At 53.1% G+C, this 19588-nt stretch overlaps 2 protein-coding genes across 3 annotated transcripts in view; one reads left to right on the top strand and one right to left on the bottom strand.

The window, feature by feature from the left end:
* Positions 1-10060, bottom strand: part of DBF4B (DBF4 zinc finger B) — a 12211-nt gene extending 2151 nt beyond the window's left edge. Inside the window, exons 1-10 of the mRNA XM_033078835.2 lie at positions 9913-10060; positions 7324-7515; positions 5962-6012; positions 5289-5358; positions 4378-4448; positions 3640-3676; positions 1709-1751; positions 768-884; positions 431-557; positions 94-179 (exon numbers count right to left, since the gene is read on the bottom strand). Of these exons, the coding sequence (XP_032934726.1) occupies positions 94-179; positions 431-557; positions 768-884; positions 1709-1751; positions 3640-3676; positions 4378-4448; positions 5289-5358; positions 5962-6012; positions 7324-7515; positions 9913-10023 (905 nt within the window). The 5' untranslated portion in view covers positions 10024-10060. The remainder of the gene's footprint in view (positions 1-93; positions 180-430; positions 558-767; positions 885-1708; positions 1752-3639; positions 3677-4377; positions 4449-5288; positions 5359-5961; positions 6013-7323; positions 7516-9912) is intronic.
* Positions 1-19588, top strand: part of CCDC43 (coiled-coil domain containing 43) — a 25805-nt gene extending 6217 nt beyond the window's left edge. The window contains exons 1-5 of one of the 2 annotated variants that reach the window (XM_033078836.1): positions 10104-10564; positions 13411-13498; positions 16187-16322; positions 16913-16968; positions 18233-19588. In XM_033078836.1, coding sequence (XP_032934727.1) covers positions 10334-10564; positions 13411-13498; positions 16187-16322; positions 16913-16968; positions 18233-18420 — 699 coding nt within the window. In that variant the 5' untranslated portion in view covers positions 10104-10333 and the 3' untranslated portion in view covers positions 18421-19588. Of the gene's footprint in view, positions 1-10103; positions 10565-13410; positions 13499-16186; positions 16323-16912; positions 16969-18232 lie in introns of those variants that run through there. The other variant, XM_033078837.2, reaches the window with a different exon arrangement.

Below are 19588 nucleotides of genomic sequence, written 5' to 3'. Positions count from 1 at the left end.
TGGTTCTGCTTCAGCCTCTGACTCCCAGGCACAAGGACCCCATCCCATGATGCTGCCTTTGGGCTCCAGGAGGTCCCAGATTCCCAGACTTACTTGGTGAGCTGGGAGATGACACGATCCACAGGGATGTACTGGGAGCTGTCCTGGGCAAAGCGCCGGTGCTGGGGGCTCTGCAGATGCTGCAAGGTGACAGAGGCCCCTTAACAACACCTCAAGCTCTGCCAGGAGGGGAATTTACAAGAGAGGAGCATGTTGTGCTCCAAGCTCCAGACCCACCGTGCTCTGACCTGCTGCTCTGGGCACACAGATCTACCCAGTTCCCACCTCAGAGGCACACCCTGCAATTCACAGTGCTAACATGGCACGATTAACAAAGCCTCTGAGTGTCCCCCCCATAACTCCCATAACCAGGTCCCAGAGGAGCCTTTACCTTCTGCAGCTCTTCAAAGCTCTCCTGGCAGCACTCACAAAACCCCCTCCTTTTCCTGGGCACGGTGATGTGTGTGGAGCGGGGGCTCTTTCCCCCGGCGCTGTGCAGGGCACAGCCCTCAGCACCCCTGCAAGGGACACACAAGGGGTCACCCTGCCTGGCAGGGACACACAGGGGTCACCCTGCCTGGCAGGGACACACAGGGGTCACCCTGCCTGGCAGGGACCCAGCACAGGCTCCCTGTGCCCACAGCCAAAGGCAGGGGGTTCCCAGATCCCAGGAACCAGCAGTGAGCAGGAGTGGGGTTAAACACCTGCACAGAAGGAGTGCAGCCTACCTGGCTTGGCAGGAATTGGAGAGGCTTTTCAGAGGCTCAAATGGGCTGGAGCTTTTGGGTGCCAAGAAGTTGAGGTCAGGAAAGCTTTGGAACTGGTGGTGGAAGGGTCGGAATTGCCTGAAAGCAGCAGATCAGGACATCAGACTCATGGCAGTGCTGGCAAGGCTTCAGAGCTGTCCCTCCTGGGAGGGCTCAAGGTGTCACCTCATTTATGATGAGATGCTGCTCAGTGCTCTCCTGTGGCTGTGTCAGAGTTCCCATTTCTCACTGAAAGTGTTAAATCCAGTTCCCATAACAGCCCCAGTGGGGCATGTTTTGGGCAGAAGGCAAATTTGCCTGCTCAGCCCAAATTCCACCTTTTACCACAGGGCAGAGCAGTGCAGAATTTCCAGCTACCTCACAGCACAGGAGGGCTTTGATTCCCAGGCCACATCTCTCCCCTCACACTTCATTGCACCCAGCATGTAAACCTCAATGTTTGACTCTTAATTGAGATGCCTTAAATGTTGCCTTTGGAATAATTAATTGGCCCTGTGGATGCTGGTAGAGTTACAGACTCCTCAGAAACACCACAGGGATCAGGTCCCCTGTGCCCAAGGCTGTCATCAAGTTACAGGCCCTGACCTCCTGTGCTTCAATCTCACTCCTCACTGCTGAGGGCTGGGGTGGATTAAGTGACCTGCTGAGGATCACACATGGAATCTGAGCAAGGAAGCAAACTGCTGTCAAGTCTCGTTTAACACCTTTTTCCCTCTGACACACAAGACACCTGGATTGTTTCTCTAAACTCCATCTGCCTCCCTCTAGGAGAGAGTCAACTTCCCAGTGTGGAACAGGGCCTGCACAAAGCCACACTCTGCCTCATAGGCAGAACAGTCCCTGGGAAGCAAACCAGTGAAGGAGAGACCCCAAGGTTTTAGGGTAGAATATTCAGAATTTACCTGCTCTGGTCTTCAACTTTCAGAAAAGGGGGCTTCAATTTTCCTGCCAGAGAGAAACCTGGTTAGTTTTCCTGGCCAAATTCCCTACTTAGTCACTCATTCCCCAACAGAGCTGAGTGTATCAGAACTTCTGGCACTGGTGAATGCCAAGTACAGCAAAAACTGCTCTTCAGGTGATCTCCAACAGCCCTGGCCCAAGTGTGCAGTGGGGTGACCAAACCCCAGGCAGCCAAACCACAGGACATGTCCACCTTTTAAAGAGTATTCAGCCATCCCCTCACATCTTTAATGCCTCCTCAGTCTTAAAGCCCATGGCCTAACTCTGACCCTCTGACTCCAGTCCCAAGAACTGTCACACAAACCCCCCCACAATGTGCCGAAGAATATGAGAAGGGAACTCAGGAACTGCAGTGGCTGCTGCACTGGCTCTGAGCTCTGCAACAACTTCCAGCACCTTTTCCTCCATTCACCCTGTCTCAAGTGCAGAACCTGGCTCTTCACCCTGGCTCAGGCCAGGATGGTGATGTCAAAGCAGCAAGAGATGCTGGAGACACACCAAGGTGCTGCCCAGCCAAGGCTGGCAGCAGGACACTACTCGAGAGCAGTATCTGGCCTGTGCTCAGCTCCCAAGGAGGGCAAACGGCAGCTGTGCTTCCTAGGGAGGCATAGAAGAAATTAAGAGAGCAAAAGAGTCTCAGCAGTGCATTGAGGGAAAAGGTTTTCAGAGGCAGGATGGGAGGGGAGGTTCCAAGGTCCCTCCTGTCCTGCAGGTACATTCCACTCACATTACGCTCACCTTGGAAACCCGAGTCCTGATTGGGCTAAGAAACAAATAAACACCAAGGTGCTCCCACAGAGCATCTGCCTGACCCTGAAACCAAGCCTCTCCTGCCTCCCTCACAGCCTCTGAAGGGCGAGGAGTTTTGTTTTCTTGTGATCCTGGCACTCATTGCTATTTTTTCCAAAGATATTTCACCCTCCTTCCCCAGAAAGGCTGAGCCCACCTGTCCTCACCAGCCTCACCCTCTCCTTGCCTCAAATGTGCTGCTACGTCACTGAAGCTGCTATTTCAGTACAGGATCAAGTTCTTTCCATGTAAACACTGCCAAATGCTCAGCACTTCTGAGACAGAGGCCATGTGCAAGCCCCAGATCCACCTCAGATGGGTGTGTGCAATCCCACCAGTGACAAATGGCACTGATGCCACTGCCCAGCCAGGCCAGGCTCAGAGTGTGCCCAGCACAGATCTCAGAGCTTGCAGACACAATCTGCCACATCCAACAGCTTCTTTGAGCCTTCCTTCAGCACCTTCCCCCACCCCAAACTGGGAAATAACTCCCAAGTGTCTCACACACAATCCAGGTTGGAGTCTGTTCCCAGCCATTCCCGAGCTCTCCGATGTTGGAGTCAAACAAGGCGCAGCTCAGCTGACGTCAGCAGTGCCAATTCCAGCACCACAATTGGCTCTTGTCTAATTGCAGATGAGAACCTGGCTGTTCCCCCTCCCTCCTGCCTGGGAAGTGCCATCCCCAGATCCATGTCTCAGCAGCACATCTCAGCCCAACAGAAGTGAGTGGGCTGGGAGGAACACGCTCTTCTCTGCAGGATGCATTTATTCCTCAAAACCTCCTTTAAGCTGCTGGATTCAATGTGCAGCAGCACTGTTCTCAGGTGCCTTGGGATTCTGGGAGCTGGCAGCAAAGGGTTTTTAGGATTTTTAAACACAGTGTGAAATCAAAGGTCCTCAGCTGTCCTGGGAGGCTGCAGCCAGACTCTGACAAGGAGTAACAGAACCCATTCAAGGGGAACTGCCTAAAGAGTTGGCATATTTTGGGATTGCCAAAGGTTTTGATGTATTTCAAATTCTAAATGAGGCTTCTCCAAGCAGCTCCACATCTGAGCATAAACAGGAGCACAACTTCCAGGCTTACCTTTGTGAATTTTGGATCTGGAGGAGGGGCATTTCACCTAGAGGAAAAAAAGGGACATATTCAGCATGGAAGCAGCATTAGAAGAGCTGCAGTTAGTGACCCCAGAGCAGCAGCAGCCTCACCTACCACTTTAGAGCTCCTGTGCCAACCCACAGTATCTCCCCTCATTTTGCCTCCCAAGTTCCCCATGGAAATTTAGATATTTTTTAATTTTAGTTGAAATAATTAAAAAAAAAACTAACTTGAAATATAACACAAAGGTTGCCACACCCCATCCTTACATCCCACCTTCTCCATGATCCCTCCAATGCATTCACCAATCCTCTGGTGAGCCAGTGTACCAGCCACATTGTCATCTTACTTTGCTTGTGTGTGAGCTTTTTGCTTTACCTACCAAATCATCTTTATCTCAGCTTTCTCACTTTTTCTCTCCCAGTTCTCTCCCCACCCCAGGGGTATCCCAGAGGGTGGCTGTGTGGGACTGAGTTACCCTGTGGGGTTAAACCATGACCCTTCAAATTCAGATTAGCTGTGCTATGGATGCCTCATCCTCATCTGGATTTAGCCCCAGCTTTATAAAAGTAAAAATTCTTTGAATTTTCTTCATCTGCATCAGTAACACAAGCACAGGATTGGATCCAGCACCCCCTGACTGGCCCACTGGCACTGGAGTTGCTACAAGAACTGTTCAAAGCTGCCCAGGAGCCCTGAGCTCCTGAAATTGGCTGCAGTTGTTACCTCTGTCTTCTGGCACTGCTTCCTTGCTCCCGAGATGGCTCGCAGCAGCTGCTGGGCATAGGACAACATTTCTGTGCAGGTGGGATGTCAAAGAGCCAAAGCTCAGGCAGGGAAGGGAACTGCTCCCCTCAGACTGCAGCACACCCCCATGGCACCGGGAAAAGCCAGAGCCTGCAGCCCCTGGCAGGGATCTCCCCCAGGGAATGGTCCAAGATGAAGCCAGAAGAACATTTTGAGGGACAGCCCCCCTGTTTGCTCTCTAGCAGAGCTGGAGGCTGCTGGGGCTCTGCAGGAAGGAGACACTGGCAGGAGCTCTGCAGCACACAGAACACAGCCTGAGCTCTGGCAGCCCCAGAGGCCGAGCAGAGCCCAGGGACATGATCCAGACAGGCTCAGCCACAGCTGTATGTCACTGTCAGCAGACACTCAGAACCTTTTACTCCAGACCTATTATTAGTATCAGAGTTCCACCATTTGTCTTTCCCATCACCTCCTCTCCATCCATCATGGGAACAGGAGGTGCCTTCCAGAACAGGTCCTCAAACACCAGCACTTCCTAATTAAACCTGACCAAATCCTGCCCTTATCCCAATTGTACTTCCAGGTTAATTAGTAAAAACGGTCTTTTTGGAAAAAATTGATGTACTGACCAAGATATTGACATTTCCTAATGTTCCACCTTCAGTACAATGTACCCTGTGTTTGCTGTTGCAAATGTGACAGTGGCACGTTCTGTACACACAAATCTGGTGCTTGAGGGCAGACCCAGCTTCAGCCAGGATGGCATCACTCCAGGATATTTGCTTGCAATTTCTTCCTTCTGTTCTACTCTCCTTACATCACTTCTGCTCCACCTGTCTCCAAAATGCCTCATTACCAGCAGCCTCCCTGCACCCCACAGAGAAGGATACCATCCACATGCAGGATCTGGACTCCCCACAGGCGAGCGTTGGCGAGGATGCTGCTGCCACTGCAGGTGTCCTGTACAGAGAGGTTTGGCAAAGCACAGCTCAGAGCACGGCCACGTGCAGCTCTAAACTGAGCTCAGGGCCCTTCCTGCTGCCCAACTGACAGAGCACTGCATGGCTGTTATTAAAATCAGGGCACAGCAGTAAAGGACCAAACTCCTGCTTTAACCATCCCAAATTAACAGCAGCATCTCAGGCAAATGTTTAATCCCTGCTACAGCATGAGCCCCTAAGTGGGCACTGAGATTTATCTGGCCACTTGTGACCTCAGGGAAAGGACTGCAGGGGAGCCATTTGCCCCAGCTACATTGCTTTAGCTCTTCTTAGGCTAAAAATTCATCTAACAACAGGCCTTGTGTTAATAATTGTCTTGTGTTGAGCACCCAGAGGGCTGGGACAGCCTTAGAGGTCCAACACAGCTCCATAAAGAGCAGTGACCAGCAGCACTGCACAACATTCTGCAGGCCACAAGCAACTGCTTTGTGCCTTTCCCAGCACCAGGATCTGCTCTGTCAGCAGGGCAGGGGCTCTGCAGGAAGGCTGGCACTGGTTCTGCTCTGCTCAGCAGAACTCTGAGCACACCCAGCCCCAGCAGAGCCCATCCAAGGCTGCTCACCTGGTTCTTCATGGCCTTGTGCAGCAGCTCCTTCCCCCGGCTCAGCAGCGCCTGTGGAGAGAGATGTGAGCAGCTCATGGCAAAGAGCAGCAATCCTTGGGTATCCCCACACTCTGCTGGGCTCACCTCTGCCAGCAGAGAGAGCCTTTCCAGGGAATGCAAACTGCAGGGAGAGCCACTCAACTGCACCAGCAGCACCAGCCAAGGCTTGGAATTATTGACCAGCAGGGAAATGAAGGCTCCAGAGTGAGCCAAGACAAAGCAGCAATTTAGCTTGGAAAGTGCCTGCTGCATCATGGAATTTTCAGGTTGAAAAAGCCCTGTAAGGTCAAGTCCAACCCTTCCCCAGCATGGCCAAGGTCATCACTGATCCATGTCTCCAAGTGCCACATCCACACAGTTTTTAAATCCCTCCAGGGATGGGGACTCCACCACTGCCGTGGGTAGCCTGTGCCAGGATTGGACAACCCTTTCCATGAAGGAGCTTTCCCTAACATCCAATCCAAACCTGCCCAGCACAACTTGAGGTTGTTTCCTCTTGTCCTGTCACTTGTTACCCAGGAAAAGTGCCCAAGTCCCATCCGTCAGGGAGTTGTAGACAGATGAGGTCCCCCTGAGCCTCCTGTTCTCCAGGCATCCCAACATGCTGGCCAGGGTTAGGAACATTCTGGGAACAGAGCCTTATTTGCAATCCAGTGGTCTCAGCAGATTGGTTCAGCTTTTTGTAAGACAAGGGACAATGCTGGGAGCCAGGACAAGGGACAAAAACTGGGACAAACCTCTGCAGCTCAGGTTTCCCACTGCAGGTGGTTCAGCTGCAGCTGGCAGACTCCCCAGGCCCAGACTGGGGCAGCTGCCTTTCCCCACTCACAGCTTCCAACAGACACTGCATTCAAGGTGGGATGTTGGAGCCTGGCCACAAGCATTTGTGAGCAGAAAGCCCAGCTCCAACAGGTAAATGGCACCAGGAGAAGCCCCTTCCTGCAGGAGGCCCTCATGGATCTCCTCCCAGGGTACAGGTGCCTTGCCCTGTGTCTGTGAGTACCCAGACACTGCAGTGGTTTTCTCTGGTCTACATTTCTCTGGCTTTTCTCACCACACCTCTGCCTGCTCCCTCAGGAAGCCAGCCAAGGCCTCCAGCTCCTCTGCCATTCCAGCAGATTTCCTTGATTACAGCCCAAAGCTGTGACATGCACATTTGAGTACACAATGATGGCAGACACAAGAAACAAGAATATGAACAACCAGGGAAACAGGAATAGAGCAGGGAAAAAAACCCACACAGAATATTTGCTCAGAACAGGAAACTGGCCCCAGATTCTACCCTACAGACCCCTTGGGCAAAACCTTTGCAGTTCTTACAGTGTATGGTGGCTTGTGGCGAGGTCTGCCTGGGTTCCCTCTGGGGGCAGCAGGCACTGAGCTCGTGGATTTTGTGCTTCCTGCAGTTGGGCTGCTCTGCTTCTCCTCCCGAGTCCTGGCCTGGCCCCGCTTGGCCTCTCTGTTGCTGGACACCACACAGGTGATTTCTTTGCTGAGGAAGCTTTCAGTCACCTGCAGTGAGACAGAACAGAGCAGCCCTGCACATGTCTGACCCTGAGCTGACAGAGCCCTGCTGCACAAAACCACTGCCCTTGGCTCAACCCCACACAGCAAGGGGCTGCTGAAAGCAATCACATTTATTTTTCATTCCATAATGCCTCCCTAAAAGGCCTGTGATGCCCTAGAGATTCACTGCAAATAGGCACCAGAACTTCAGATCCAGACATCCACAACTCTGTCACCATCACCTATTCCTCACAGAGTGCTTTCAAAAAAAACCCCAGCATCTGAGGAAAAAGCCCTGCACATCATGGATCAACCTGGAGGAGCTCTGTTCTCAGGAGAACATAACAAATTTTAGAAAAAATAAGAGAAAGTGAGCAACTGGCCAAGCAGCTCTACAGAGAACAGGGCAGGAGGGGGCCAGAGATGAAACACATGCACACACCTTTCACAGGAGCTACCAGGCCAAGAGTATGGACACCAATGGTATTGTAAGCCAATAATGACTTGGCTTCTCAGAATCTGTGCAGGAGGTAGAGGGTCACAGGGCTCAGGTGTGAAGCCCACAGGAAGATAAAGATCTGGGCAGCCCAAAACTGCAGCTGCTGAACCAGCTGGCTCTGCTCCTGTAGGTGGAGATTCCCAAACCATGAAATGGCTGTGAAGTGCCACAGGGGACACTGCAGGCTGTGCTGCAAGCACAGAAGAGAGGAAATCACAGCCTCCCCATCCAAATAACACTCCAGAGTGTCACCAGCCCCATGCCAAGTTCAAGGTGCCACATGCAAGCCCAAGGCCACAGGATGGCCTTACCTGTGTCCTGAACCACACACAGAGCCTGGGCTTGCATATTGCTGCCATTACAGACAGTGGCCATGGTGCAGCTCAGTATCTCTACAGAACCAAGAGCAATGAGAGCTCCACTGCCAGTGACCTCATTTCAGTGAGGAGGACCAGGATGGATGTCAAAATCTAAAATTATTTCCAAGAAACACAGCAGCTGTGTAGAAAAGTAAATGTCTGCTGGGAGCATGGGGCTCTCAGACTTGAAGATGCCCAGCTAGGAAAGAGATATCCTAAGTAGGGGACATCCAGGGCAGGGAGAGAGAAACCAGCAAGTTCAGGACAAAGGTGCTGAAAGGGAAAACAGTGCAAGTCACCTTCCCCATGTCTGTGCAGCCAACACCTGATCAGGGCTGAAGGGATACAGCATCAGCAAGAATGAAAAGATTTTACACCTGTGTGTGTATTGCAGGATTTAAGTTTTGAGGTTACATGAGATGACCACAGCAGAGAGATTAAAGAGCTTGAAAACAAATACTAACAACTGTTAGAACCAAGCTGGGCACAAGAGGAATAAGGAGACTGAAAGATGAACAACCAGGTACAACCCCCAGTTCAGCTCCAGCTGGAGGAACTGAGGTGATGCTACTTTCTGAAGGGTTTTGTGACAGGATATAAGGAATTAATGAGGAATATCAGCAGCAAGGAAGCCTGGAGGCCATGAAGGATGCCACAGGGATCCACCCAAATACCAGCTTCCCAGGGAAAAGAGTCCAGATGGCTTTCCTGGGAAAACCATAACAAAGCACCATGATAAGAACCTTGGTTGGCATTTCCCTACTTTATGTTGAATTCCATTTGGAACTCCCACAACTTCCCTAAAAAATTAAACTGCCACAGGCTGTTGTCAGCGATGAGGGGGGACCATGCACCAGTTACAACTGGAAAATGTGCCCCTGGCCAGGCAACCATTTCTCACTGGGTGATAAACGGGGCACCCATCCCCGCACAAGCAGTTATCACCTCTGGGAGGTGTCCCTGTGAGTGGCAGCTGCTCCCACCCCTGCGGATTGTTCCAGGACAAAGTGAGCATCACCCCTGGCTGGGAGCACCTCCATGGCCGGGGAGCTCCATGGTCAGCACCGGCAGGGAGCTGCTCCCCTGGGCTCACAGCACCGGCTGGACCAGGCAGCTGGGAAGGCAGGGAAGGAGCTGGGATCTTGGAGGGAAAGGCAGGTCCTGGAAAGGCAGGGAGCAGCTGGGATCTTGGAGGGAAAAGAAAGGCAGGTCCTGGGAAGGCTGGGAGTAGCTGGGATGTTGGAGGGAAAGGCAGGTCCTGGGAAGGCAGGGAGCAGCCGGGATCTTGGAGGGAAAGGTCGGGCTCGAGCCGGACGGGGCTGTGAGGGACCCCCAGGGGCCGGAGCGCGGCGATGGGGGCGACCTCCAGCAGCCCCCAGAGCTGCTAGAGAACCCGGGGAGGGGCTCACCGGGGAAGCAAGAGAACCAGAGACCATTAAAAAACGAGCAGAGACAGAAAAGGGGCGATCCCCCACCCAGACCCCCTCCACCGGCAGGGTCCCCGCAGCCCCGGCGCTCCCCCCTCAGGGCCCGGCCCGCGCTCACCCCCCCGAGCCGCCCGATGGCCTCCGCCAGGTCTCGGGCGCTGCGGCCGCTCGGCAGGTCCAGGTAGAAGGACTGTCCGCGGAGGGGCCGAGGGGAAGCCGTGCCGGCCATGGCCCTCCCAGGGCTCGGAGCCGCCGGGAGCCCGCCGCTTGTCCGTGTTTAAATTCCGCCGCCCGCCCCGCCCCTCACGGCGGCCGTGCAGGGACGCGCCGCTCCCCGCGAAGCCGCTCTCCGGGGAAGGAGAAGCTGTGCTAAGGGCGCAGGTGGCGCAGGAAGCACACGGGGCGCTCCGAGCACACCAGGCTGTCCGCCCGGTCCCGCCGCTCCCGTCCGGGCACGGCCGCAGCGACCCCCACCGCTCCCGCCGGCGTCACAACTTTGTCCCAGCGCGGCCGCCGTCCCCCTCCTCTGAAGGCCCAAGATGGCGGCGCCCGGCGGGGCGGGCGCGGCCCCGATGGCGATCGCGGTGCCGATCCCGGCTCCCATGCTGGTCCCGGACCCGCCGCCCTTCCCCGCCTGGCTCGCAGCGAGGCTGGACGCGCTGGGGCTGGACCGCGCCGTGTACGGCGCCTACATCGAGGGGCTGCTGCGGGAGGAGGAGAGCGACGAGGAGCGGCTGGAGGCGCTGCGGGCCGTCCTGGCCGCCTGCCTGGTGAGGGGCGGCCCCCGGGCGAGCGGGGTCTCGCCGTCCACCCCGCGCCGATGAGCGCCGTGCTCCCGCCGGGGCTCCCCTGCAGCCCACAAGGCGACGGGGGCTGCGGCCTGCATGGGCCGGGGGGCTCCGCGGAGCCCGGGGTATCTTACCCCCCTATCCCCGGGTACCTCACCCCTCTATCCCGGGGTACCTCACCCCCATCCCTGGGTACCTCACCCCTCTATCCCGGGGTACCTCACCCCCTCTATCCTGGGGTACCTCACCCCTCCCATCCCGGGGTGCCTCAGCTCCCCATCCCGCGGTACCTCACCCCGTTCCCGGAGTGGTTACCCCCTCACTGGGAGGACATTCTCCTCCAGGGGCTTTACTTTGCCCCCACCCGCAACCCTTGCGGGGCTCTCGGTGTTTGTTCGGGGGTTTGTTGGCTGGGGGGAGGTTTTGTGCCAGGCTCAGGGCTGATGGAAGCTCTGGCCCGTGCTGTGGAAGGGGCTGTTCGTGGGCAGCACAGGGGTCCCTTCCTTTGGGTTCCCCGCGGGCTGGGCTGCCTGGCAGCGCCAGCTGGGCTTCGGGAGGTGACTTTTAATGGAAAATGCTGTGGCAGGAGTGTGCTGGGCAGTGCCCTGGTGCTCACACACGCGTTGTCTGTCAGGAATCAGATCCGGCCGGGGCTGGGACGGACAGGAACAGCCGTGGGTGAGCTTGGACGGTGGGCAGGGCTCGCCTCTGCTCCTGCCACGTTCCTGGAGCCGGGAGAGTGCAGGGAGGGATTTGTCTTCGCCAATCCTCCTTGTATGATTTTTACAGTGTGTGTGTCTTGGGATTTTTCATAAATGGATGTTTCATAGGGTAAAATGTTAAATCATGAGTGGTGCTGGTGTTGGGAACTGCTCAGTGGCTGTCACTGATCTCCTCCCAAAATATCAGTGTGGGAGCACAGAGCCCACAGGGGCTGGGTGGGTACAATCAGCGTTTTCTTACCACAGGTATGGCACCATTCCTTCTGGACTCTGCCATTCCAGATGGGTTTCCTAAAAGACAGAACTGCTGTCCCTGTCCCCTCCCCACTCTGGGGCACAGCAGTGAGCTGGTTCAACTGTGGCAGTGCAGCTTTGAGCCTAAAAGAGCCAGGGAAGCAAACAGTGCATCCTGAGGGATGGAGCCAGAGGTCTTTACTGAGGTTAACTCTGAGGTTAACTCTGCAGGGGCTGAGGTTAACTCACCTGCCTGTAATCACCAGCTTCATTCCATCCCCAGCACTGTGCCTGGTCTCTCCAGCCTGGAGAGTGTGTCCTGTCTGAGCAGTGCTGGCTGGTCCTGCCACTGATAGATATTCCCCTTTCCTGATATTCAGATTTTCTGCTGTTTCCCCTTTTCTGCTCAGTGCTGAGTTCCTTTCTGTGGTGCTGCTGGCAGGACTGAGCAGCTGTGGGGTTCCCATGTCCCTCAAGTCACTGCCCCAGTCTCACCACAGCCTTTTCCTTCTCTGCCACAGCTCAGCTGAGCCTTGTTTGCAGTTTCTGGCTCTGCTTGATTTTCTGCCATTCCTGTAAAACATTTTTGTCTCTTGATCCCTCAGACTTTCTAATTAGAGTCATTGTAGTGTGTTCTTTTTTAATTTTTTTCTTTATTTTTAGACTCTGCTTATTTCTGCATTGACTTTTGAAACTGTTTTATTTGGTGAATTTGGGGGTTTTCTTGCCAAGTCTCTTCTCCTAGTTCCATACATAAATTGCAGGGGATTTTTTTGTTCACTTGTTTGTATTTCACAAACCTTATTAAAATAAGGTGACATCTGCTCTCATGTCCATGGTTCCTCAGTCCTGTTCATGTCTTGCACTAGTGAGTTTATTCAGATGTCACCATTTCTAATCAAGAAATTTAAAACTGAGTTCTGTTTCTGTCCAGTTCTTCTCTTTAAACCAGAGAGAATCCACCTCACTTGTATTTTCCATGGTTGGTTTTTCTCTGTATTTACTGAATGCCAAACTAATACAATTTCTGGTTTGTTTGGAAATATTTGGTGGTGGTTCCTGAGCTCTGTGACCCCCTGTCAGTGGTGTTTGGATCTCCCACGTTCTGTGAAGCAAATGCTAATTGGCTCCAAGACATTCAGCACCTTTCAGTAACAGATTTAAACAGAAGCTGGAGAGAGGAATGAAAAGCAGTGAGAGGAACAGCTGGGCAGGGTCAGTGGAGAAGGAGGGGCAGGAGCTGCTCCAGGCACCATGGCTGAGATTCCCCTGACAGTCTGTGGTGAGGCAGCAGTGCCCCTGCAGCCCTGGAGATCCATCCTGGAGCAGAGATTCACCTGCAGCCCTGGAGGAGCCCCTGCTGGAGCTGGGGAGGGGTCCCACTGTCACTTCTAAGTCATGCTTAATGTTCCAGGCAGTTCAGGGGGGAGCAGAGTGTCCCTGCAGGTGGGAGCTGATGTTCTGTCAGTCCCACCACCCTGCTTTCAGCTCTGCACTGGCCCTGACCTATGATTTATCCCGTGTCATTTATTCCCTTTAGTGAGCTTGGCATGGAGGTGGCACTGAGTCATTTCCCTGTGGCCTTGGCTCAGGAAGAGAGAGGATGCAGGGCAGGAGGATTTGGGAGCAAAGATCCTCAGTGGGGATCCTGGGTGTGGGCAGGGCTGTGGCACATGCTCAGGCACTGCTGTGAGCCCCATGTGTGCCAGAGCACAGGGACACCACAGGATTGTCACCCCAGGGAAACCAGAGTCCTGTGGGTGTTCAGCAGGCACATCTGGGGTGAAAAGCTGTGTTCCTGAGCTGACTGGTGCTTGTTTGAGGCAGCCAACTCTATATCCAAGTCTGAGATGTCTCTTTTTTGCTTCCTAGGAAGAAGATCTCCTGACTGATGTGTGCAGGGAGGTTGTGGAAAGGTGGTCTGACTCCCAGGTCGTTGATGCCAAAGAGGAGAAGGAAGGTAGAGTGCTGTGCCTGGGGATGCTGAGCCCTGGGGCTCAGTGTGGGGTGAGCTGCAGGGCCTCACCTCAGTGGGAGCTTCCTGTTTGTCCTGCACGGATCAAACCAGCCCTGCCCCGTGGCTGCAGGTGTCACCTGCCTCTCATTCCATTGCTGCTCAGTTACTCTTTCACCTGGCATGGGGATGAGCAGCTTCACTTTGGGCTGCCCCAGCATTTGCTGCTCTTTGGGTTCATCATCCTGCAGGGGAAAAGTTTTTTGGGTTTTTTTGGGGTTTTGTTTTGTTTTTTCTTGTTCATGGGGTTTTTTGCCTTCCGTTGTTTTTCAGTTTGTCACTGGTTTTTTGTGGTGCTTGTTTGGTTATTTTTTTCTTTTGGTTTTAGGGTTTTTTGTTGGGTTTTTTTGTTTGGGTTTTTGTGTGTGTGTGTGGTTTTTTTTCCTATAGAATTCTTTTTTCTGGTGAGATGGTCATTAAAGTCCAGCCCAAACCATTCTGTGTTTTTTTCAGAAACCTTTCCCAGCACGCCCAAGGCTGTCTCTGTTTAGTGCTGGCTCTGCAGCTGTTATGGTACAGAAACCTGTGTTGCTTCTGTCCATGCCAGTCTGAAGCAGCTGCTTTGTACAACTGCAGCTGCCCCTGTGCAGAGCTGGGCTGTCCCTCCTGCTGCTGCTCACCCCACTCACGTGTCTGCATTTCCTCTTCCAACATCTCCCTTCCAGCTCTCCTTTTTTCCCATAAATGCTTGTTGGAGGGAGCTCTGTGAGGCTGCTGATAAACTGTCACTGCTCCTTCCCCTGTGTCACCTCCCTGAATCCATCCCTTATCCTGAGCTGGGAGCCAAGACCTCACCTTGTCCTTGTTCAGTGCAGAGGTTTGCCTGTAAAGGTGGTGTCTGCACCACTTAATTAGTGACTTGTCTGCAGTTCCTTCTGTCTTCACTCAGGGTCAGGATTAAAAACACGAAGGAGATGAATTTTCTCATGTTTGGGCTTGGGTGTTTATTAAATCTTATCTAAAGCACAGAGAGTTCTGCAACATTTCCAGTCACCAGCTAAAATTGAGCAGAATTGAGCTGATTACAAGGTCTCTTAAAGCTAAACAGTCCAATAGAGAATTAACACCTGTGTTATTTGTCCTTTTAACCCAATAACCAAACTCCTGTGACCTTCAGTGCAGCACTGACTGTCCAACCAGAAACTACCTGGAATCATGAAGAAGAAGGAAGAAGAAGATAGAAAAAGACAACACCCAAAATCCTCCATCTTGTCCCATACCTATTATTATGTTATAAATACCTCAAATTTAACACCCTTCACCATGTGCAATCACACACTTCTAACTACACACCAGTGACTTTAACTCCATCACTCAGATTTGGAGCCTTCTCCAAGGCCTCAGGTCAAAAGCAGTGTTGTGCAGGGGTCAGTGTCAGAAAGCACAGAAAGCTCAGAACTCCCAGGTTTCTGGGTTCCAACACTTGTCCTGGTCCCTGTGCACACTCTGGATGCACTGGAGCCATGTGCTGGGAGGATTTGTGGTTCAAGCACAGATCAGTGACATTGCAGTGGCACAGACCTGACAGCAGACTGTGACAATGGAACATCCCTTTGGTCTAAATCCTGCTTTTTGTTTGCTTTGCATTTTCTTGTTGCCTCTGGCTGCAAACAGCACATTGTCTGTGCCTGGTGTCACCCAGGAGTGGCTCTGGCAGCACTGGATCAGTCACTGGATCAGCCCCAGATCCCCTCACGCCCTGCATGGACACAGTAGCTCCACCCAAAAATCCTGGAAGTCTTCTTGGCCTGACCTTGCTGTTCCATGCATTAAATAAAATAAATTCCTCTTGGGGACAAGTGACCGGGATTGCTGGAGCTGCTGCTGGGCTCCTCCTGTTCTGCCAGGGCTCACCCACAGGGATTTTTCTTGTTATAAAGAGGCAGCACAGTGTGTCTGGGTTCATGGAATTGCAGGGTGAAATTATTTCACTGGGGTTCCATGAAAGGATAAATCCCCTGAAGTGTGTATCCACTCAGAATAACAAGAGTCCTGAGGATGAGTGATTAACAGAAAAAAAAAAATGGTGTCAAAACCCAGATGTCATTTTAGGAAATGGGCAGTGGAATTTCAGTGTTAAAAGGGTAAATCAGCTCTTGGTTTCTCTTGGTTGGAAAGAAAGGGAGAGCATGAACTGATCCTTCACTTCAGGTTTTCAGAATTTCTCTTTGATGGGGGTTAAGTACATCCTTAAATAAACTTACTAAGCTGCTTTGAAGTGGAAGAGAATGTGATTTGGAGTCAAATGGATTTTCATTAGCCAGAGCCTGACTGATTGCAGTTTCATTGTGAAACTTCCCTGACTCCAGGAATAACAGTGGCTGGTGGTGGCTGGTGCAGCACAGGAATTCCCTCTGGAAGGGAGAAGCTGCTGTCAGTCAGGGTGTCAGCCCCATGCTGGCTCCTCAGAAGCTCCATCTCTCCCAGACCCCAGCTGGAATTCCCCAAAGCAGCTTTGACAGCACCACTGGTGCCCTTGGGACAAGCTTGGGGTGTTTTTGGGTGAGACATCTCCCTTTGGGTGGGTGCATTTCCCCCAGGACAAGGTCCCTGCAGGACTGGGGTGGGTGGGGCTGCAGAGGGAGGGGGCAGTGAGTGACACCCGGGCTGACACTGTCACTCCTCTCCTGCCAGATGAGGTCCAGGCCATCACCAGCATGATGGAGAAGCAGGCCAGGATAGTGGTGAAGCCCAGGGAGGTGTCCCAGGAGGAGAAGCAGAGGAAGGCTGCACTCCTGGCCCAGTATGCCAACGTGACCGACGAGGAGGAATATCCTTTGTATTGCTTGGGGCTGTGAGGGACAGCTGTTCTAAACCTCAGACAACAACAGTGCCCTCCCAGCTCTGCTGGGGAGAGCTGGGGAAGCTTTGCAGGCTTCCTTCATGATAAAATAACTGCCATGGACAAAGCATGGAAGCTCCTTGTTTGTGCAGTGCTGAGCAGTGCTCCTGGGAGGGGTTTGTCCCCACAGCGCGTGCCTGTGACACTCTGCCCAGCCGGGTGTGTGACAGGAGAACAGTGAATGCCCCCATCCCTCAGCAACTGGTGCAGAGTTTCTCCTTGCTTTCCCAGGAGAAATCTGCTGAAATAATCCTTTACAGAGAGAGTGTGGAGTGGGAGGGTTAGAAGTTAACTCTTTGTGGTGCTGAAGAACAAGCTCTTCCCTGCCCAGCTGAGTGAATTGTAGCAACCTCATCTGGCCCTGGAACAGTGGGAGCTGAGGGTGGGAGCTGTGCACACCTGGTCTGGGAGAGTCCAGCTGCTTCTTCCTGGCTCTATAAGGCTGTTACTTGAGTGAAGTGTGGCTGTAGAGAGGCACAAGTCCATTACTGATGTCTGTGTTTCCTTAATTCTCTCACTGGTGGGGATGAACAGGATGGATTGACGACAGCAGTAAATATTGGATCAGAAAAATGTATCCTTTGAATCCTGGTGACTCAGGCTGTTTGTCAGGCAGGCAGCCTCCATGGTGAGTTTCCCATCCTTCTCTCCCTGTGCTGGTCTCCCTGTTTCTTTAGGGCCACCTTTTAAGCTTGGGAGTTGTTTTTTCTCTCTGTGTACCCTGACCTTGCTCACAGTGACAGTGACATGTCTGCTCAGTGCACAGTGTTCACACCAGCCCTGCCATTCATTTTCTTCTCCTCCCTTCTTTCCTTCTTCCACCTTCTTGCAGCTTCACAGAACATGCTTATTGATAAGGACAGTGCTCCCAGAACATCAGGTTCATGTTAAATGGTGTTCAGACAGGGAAATGGTGTCAGGAATGAAGCCTGGCAGGCCATGGTGCAGCTGAACACTCAGGGTGGGCAGGACCAAGGGGCCCGTGTCTGTCTCAGTACTGGGGCTGTCCTTGAGCTCCCAGTTGGCAAATGTAAGATGGAAGCAGGTTTTATCACATAATTAATTATGAAATGTACATTATTCTTGTCCCTGCATTAGGGCCATGTATGTACCTGTGTGCACATACACACATATGTACATGTATGTAATGTATGTGTTCAGACACATCACACACAGCTGCAGTGCACCCACTCTGGGCTGGACCCTGTGTGTTTGCTTCCTTTCAGGTTTGTGGAGACACATCAGTCTTAAGAACAAGTAAACAATCTCATTTTTCTAGGAAAAAGGCAGAATCACTGAGGTTAGAAAAGCCCTCTGAGATTGAGTCCAACCATTCCCCCAGCACTGCCAAGGCCACCACTGAACCCTGTCCCCAAGTGCCACATCTCCCTCTGGCTAGCCTGTGCCAATGCCTGAGCACCCTTTCCCTGAAGCAGGTTTTCCAGTATCCAACCTGAACCTCTCTTGGCATAACTTGAGGCTGTTCCCTGGGAGCAGAGCCTGTCCCCTCCTCACTGCCCTTCTGTCAGGGAATTGTGCCAGAAGGTCCCTCCTGAGCCTCTTTTTCTCCAGGCTGAGCCCCCCCACTCCTCATCAGACCTGTGCTCTGAGCCCTTCCTTCTCTAGGAGTGGGTGATTTTTCAACCTGACTTTTCTTTCTGGAAAAGCAGTCAAGAGATTCCTTCTCCTTTGCATTCCTCATCCCCCAATTCCTTACCTGCCTGGTGAAGCAGTAGGGAGTCAGAAGGTGAGGGGGGAGGTAGAACAAGCTTCCCATGTGCCACAGGCACTCCTCACATGACCTCAGGCAGAGCCTTGTGGCCCTTAGCCCACCCCAGCGCTGTTCCGAAACACCAACGTGGAGGATGTGCTGAATGCCAGGAAACTGGAGAGGGAGCTGCTGAGGGATGAGTTCCAGAAGAAGAAAGAGCAGGACAAACTGCAGAGGGAGAAGGACAAGCTGGCCAAGCAGGAGCGGAAGGAGAAGGAGAAGAAACGAACACAGAAGGGCGAGCGGAAGCGGTAGCTGGGGATTCCCAGTTGGACTCTCAAAGGATAAAATTAATTCTGAATACGGTGTGTGTTTAAAAAGCAGCAAGAATTCCAGGCACGTGGCTGGGAGCAGCTCTTGGGAAGTGTTGCCTTTTTTTTCTTTTTTGTTTTGTTTTGTTACATAGCAGAAGAGAATTTTTGAGCAGCTCCTGGACTCGGTGTGCGCTGTGCTTGTGGTGTCAGTGTCCCAGTCGGTGCTCGTGGCCAGTGTCTGTACCAAAGAAGGGTGAAGTGATTATGTCCATGTTGTTAAATTGATCCATTTTTACTTCTGACCACCTGGGAGCAGAGCATGGTGTAGGAGCAGCCCCTGCACTGGCCCTGGTTTGACTTGAGCCTGTCCTGCCTGGAGCTGCCCTGGGGCACACATGGGTTCATTTACACAAGCCTGGAAAAATGTCTTTGCAAATGCCTGTGTTTGCTGCTGAGGCAATGCTCGGGCTGGGCTGGGCTGGGGGAGCAGCATTGGAGTGAGCTCAGCACGGGGCGGTGCTGGGCTGCAGTAGAGCAGTGAGATGTGTGAAACCGAGATGAGCTGCACTGATGGGACTGCAGCACTGGGCCCGGGCAGGAGCATGGGCCTCAGCAGCAGCAAAGCACACCCCTAAGGCAGTTTTAAGACTCAGATAGCTGGGAAATGGCGCTTCCCGATGTTCTGAGGGGCGGACATGGACTGGTGCTTCCACGGCTGCCGCCAGGGTGAAGCTCTGGAGCTGCTTTGGCACAAGCAGGGTGAGCTGGGGCCGTGCTGGGGTCACTGCCCACTGGGCACAGCTGCCATCAGGGCTGCTCCTGAAAGCTCCTCCTCCCCCCAAGGCCTCATCCCTGCTGCTCCAGCCTTTTTTGTGATGATGGTGCCCACTGGGAAGGAGAACACGAACCCTGGGAGCTGAGGGGGAAGGAGGGGCTGTGAGAGGAGCGGGTGTGCCTGGGCTCTGCTGCAGCATGCTCTGGGTGCCTGTTTGCTGTGAGCTGACCTGTGCTGAGCTCCTGTGCTCCTGCACTCCCAGCTGCTGCCCCAGCACTGCTTTCAGCCCTGCTCTGACTCTGGGGCCAGGCCTCCCCTCAAGCCGCTGCTGTGCGTGTGAGTGTCCAACTGCTTTGTCTTTGGACTTGAATAATAAATCTTGATTGGCCAAGAA

The sequence above is a fragment of the Catharus ustulatus genome, chromosome 23 (assembly GCF_009819885.2).
Source record: "Catharus ustulatus isolate bCatUst1 chromosome 23, bCatUst1.pri.v2, whole genome shotgun sequence".
NCBI classification, from domain to species: Eukaryota; Metazoa; Chordata; class Aves; order Passeriformes; family Turdidae; genus Catharus; species Catharus ustulatus.
Note: the sequence above shows the minus strand (reverse complement) of the source record. Positions and strands in the feature narration are given on the sequence as shown.